The 1476-nt window shown below is 34.2% G+C and overlaps 1 protein-coding gene across 1 annotated transcript in view; it reads left to right on the top strand.

Annotated features, from left to right (window-relative positions):
* Nucleotides 1-1476, top strand: part of LOC119593056 — a gene marked incomplete in the record, with an annotated part of 61427 nt that overhangs the window by 21803 nt on the left and 38148 nt on the right. Inside the window, 2 exon segments of the mRNA XM_037941958.1 lie at nucleotides 316-409; nucleotides 655-848. Of these exon segments, the coding sequence (XP_037797886.1) occupies nucleotides 316-409; nucleotides 655-848 (288 nt within the window).

Below are 1476 nucleotides of genomic sequence, written 5' to 3'. Positions count from 1 at the left end.
ATAAATGAAAATTCCTAACATAACTCAAATGTTTAAATTACATAATAGAATTTGAATACACATAGATATTATGCGTTTAGATTTTTTCTTGTTTTTCAAACGTTTTTCATTTTTCGTTCAAAAAGAAAAAAATCCATGGGCTTTTTTTGTATTTTGAGGTTATAATCTTAAAACTACAGAATTAAGAGGGTTTTATGCAAGATCATCATGTTTAACAGGCTGACAAGAAGTCAGAATTATTGAATGCTTTAAGTTCTCCCACAACTAGTTTGAGATACTTAGTCAGAATATTCAAATTAACCCTTTGTATTACAGTCGGCAAGTTCTGTGTCAGAACCTGGTAGCCGGCCACCGTCACACTACAGAGCCAAGTCAAGTCCTGATCCCCTAGGTCTTCACAGTAGTCCAGGTAATGAACACATTTGTAAGGATGCTGGCAGTGAAGGAGACACTTACACGTTTATCTTGATTGATTTGGGGTGGGAAAGGATGTTGGACCAAATACATTAGTGTATATTAATACATTCAGTATTTGACAGTATTTCGACTTCTATTAGTGATACTGAATTTTGATAAATGACAAATATCTTTGTTAGAAATATAGACATTTTAAAAAATGCATTTCATTATTTGAAATACACTTTCTTTTCACAGGTCCATGCAGATTAAGTGGAAGTGACTCAGTCAGTGACTTAAGCCAGACTGGATCAAATACAAATCGCAGTAAGGTATCTTCTGTGTATAGTGAAGACATGGTTCAGGGAGAGCCTCCTGGAACCCCCCCTCCACCATATGGCTACTTACCTGCAGATGAAGCAGATGAAAATTATTCAGTAATCATTGATGATGTGAGTATGATGAGACAACTATATGTGGTTGTCAGATTTTTGTATGTGGATGTCTGTTGTCATAATCTTAGGACTAGAATTGCCGTCTCAGAAAGCGTGTGGCACATGTTTGTGTGATGATCATTGTTATGCAAACTGAATATCTGGAAGGTCTGCTTCCTTGTGGTAAAGGTACCAGGTTACACACTCCCTTTCTCTAATTTGGATTTTCATACTTTGTAACGTGTTGACATTTGTATGCTGTGCCTGTATTCAGTGTGACTATTTATTTGCTTATTTTTATGTTGACTTGTTTGCTTATCATATTGAGTTTTTTGTCAGCATGTTTGTATGAACTATTTTATTTTTACATAAAAAAAAAATGCTGACGGTAAGGCTGCAATATTATGTAAAGAAAAAGAAATTTAGCTGTACCTAAAATGCTAGTCTGAAATTTTATTGTATTTATCGGGCAAATGTTTTTAAATTGCATTAATCATCTAGCAATAAGCATAACAGGCTTTTGTCAACTTAAAGCAGGTGTGGATATTATGAAGTGTCATGAGAAGAGGGAAGATATAAGCTTATAAAATTCACATTCTTTCAATTGAAAAAAGAAAAGATTACCTTAACCTGTGTATGCTGGCAC

The sequence above is a fragment of the Penaeus monodon genome, chromosome 31 (assembly GCF_015228065.2).
Source record: "Penaeus monodon isolate SGIC_2016 chromosome 31, NSTDA_Pmon_1, whole genome shotgun sequence".
In the NCBI taxonomy this organism is placed as follows: domain Eukaryota; kingdom Metazoa; phylum Arthropoda; class Malacostraca; order Decapoda; family Penaeidae; genus Penaeus; species Penaeus monodon.
The sequence above is the reverse complement of the archived record's forward strand: the minus strand, read 5'-3'. Positions and strand labels throughout refer to the sequence as shown.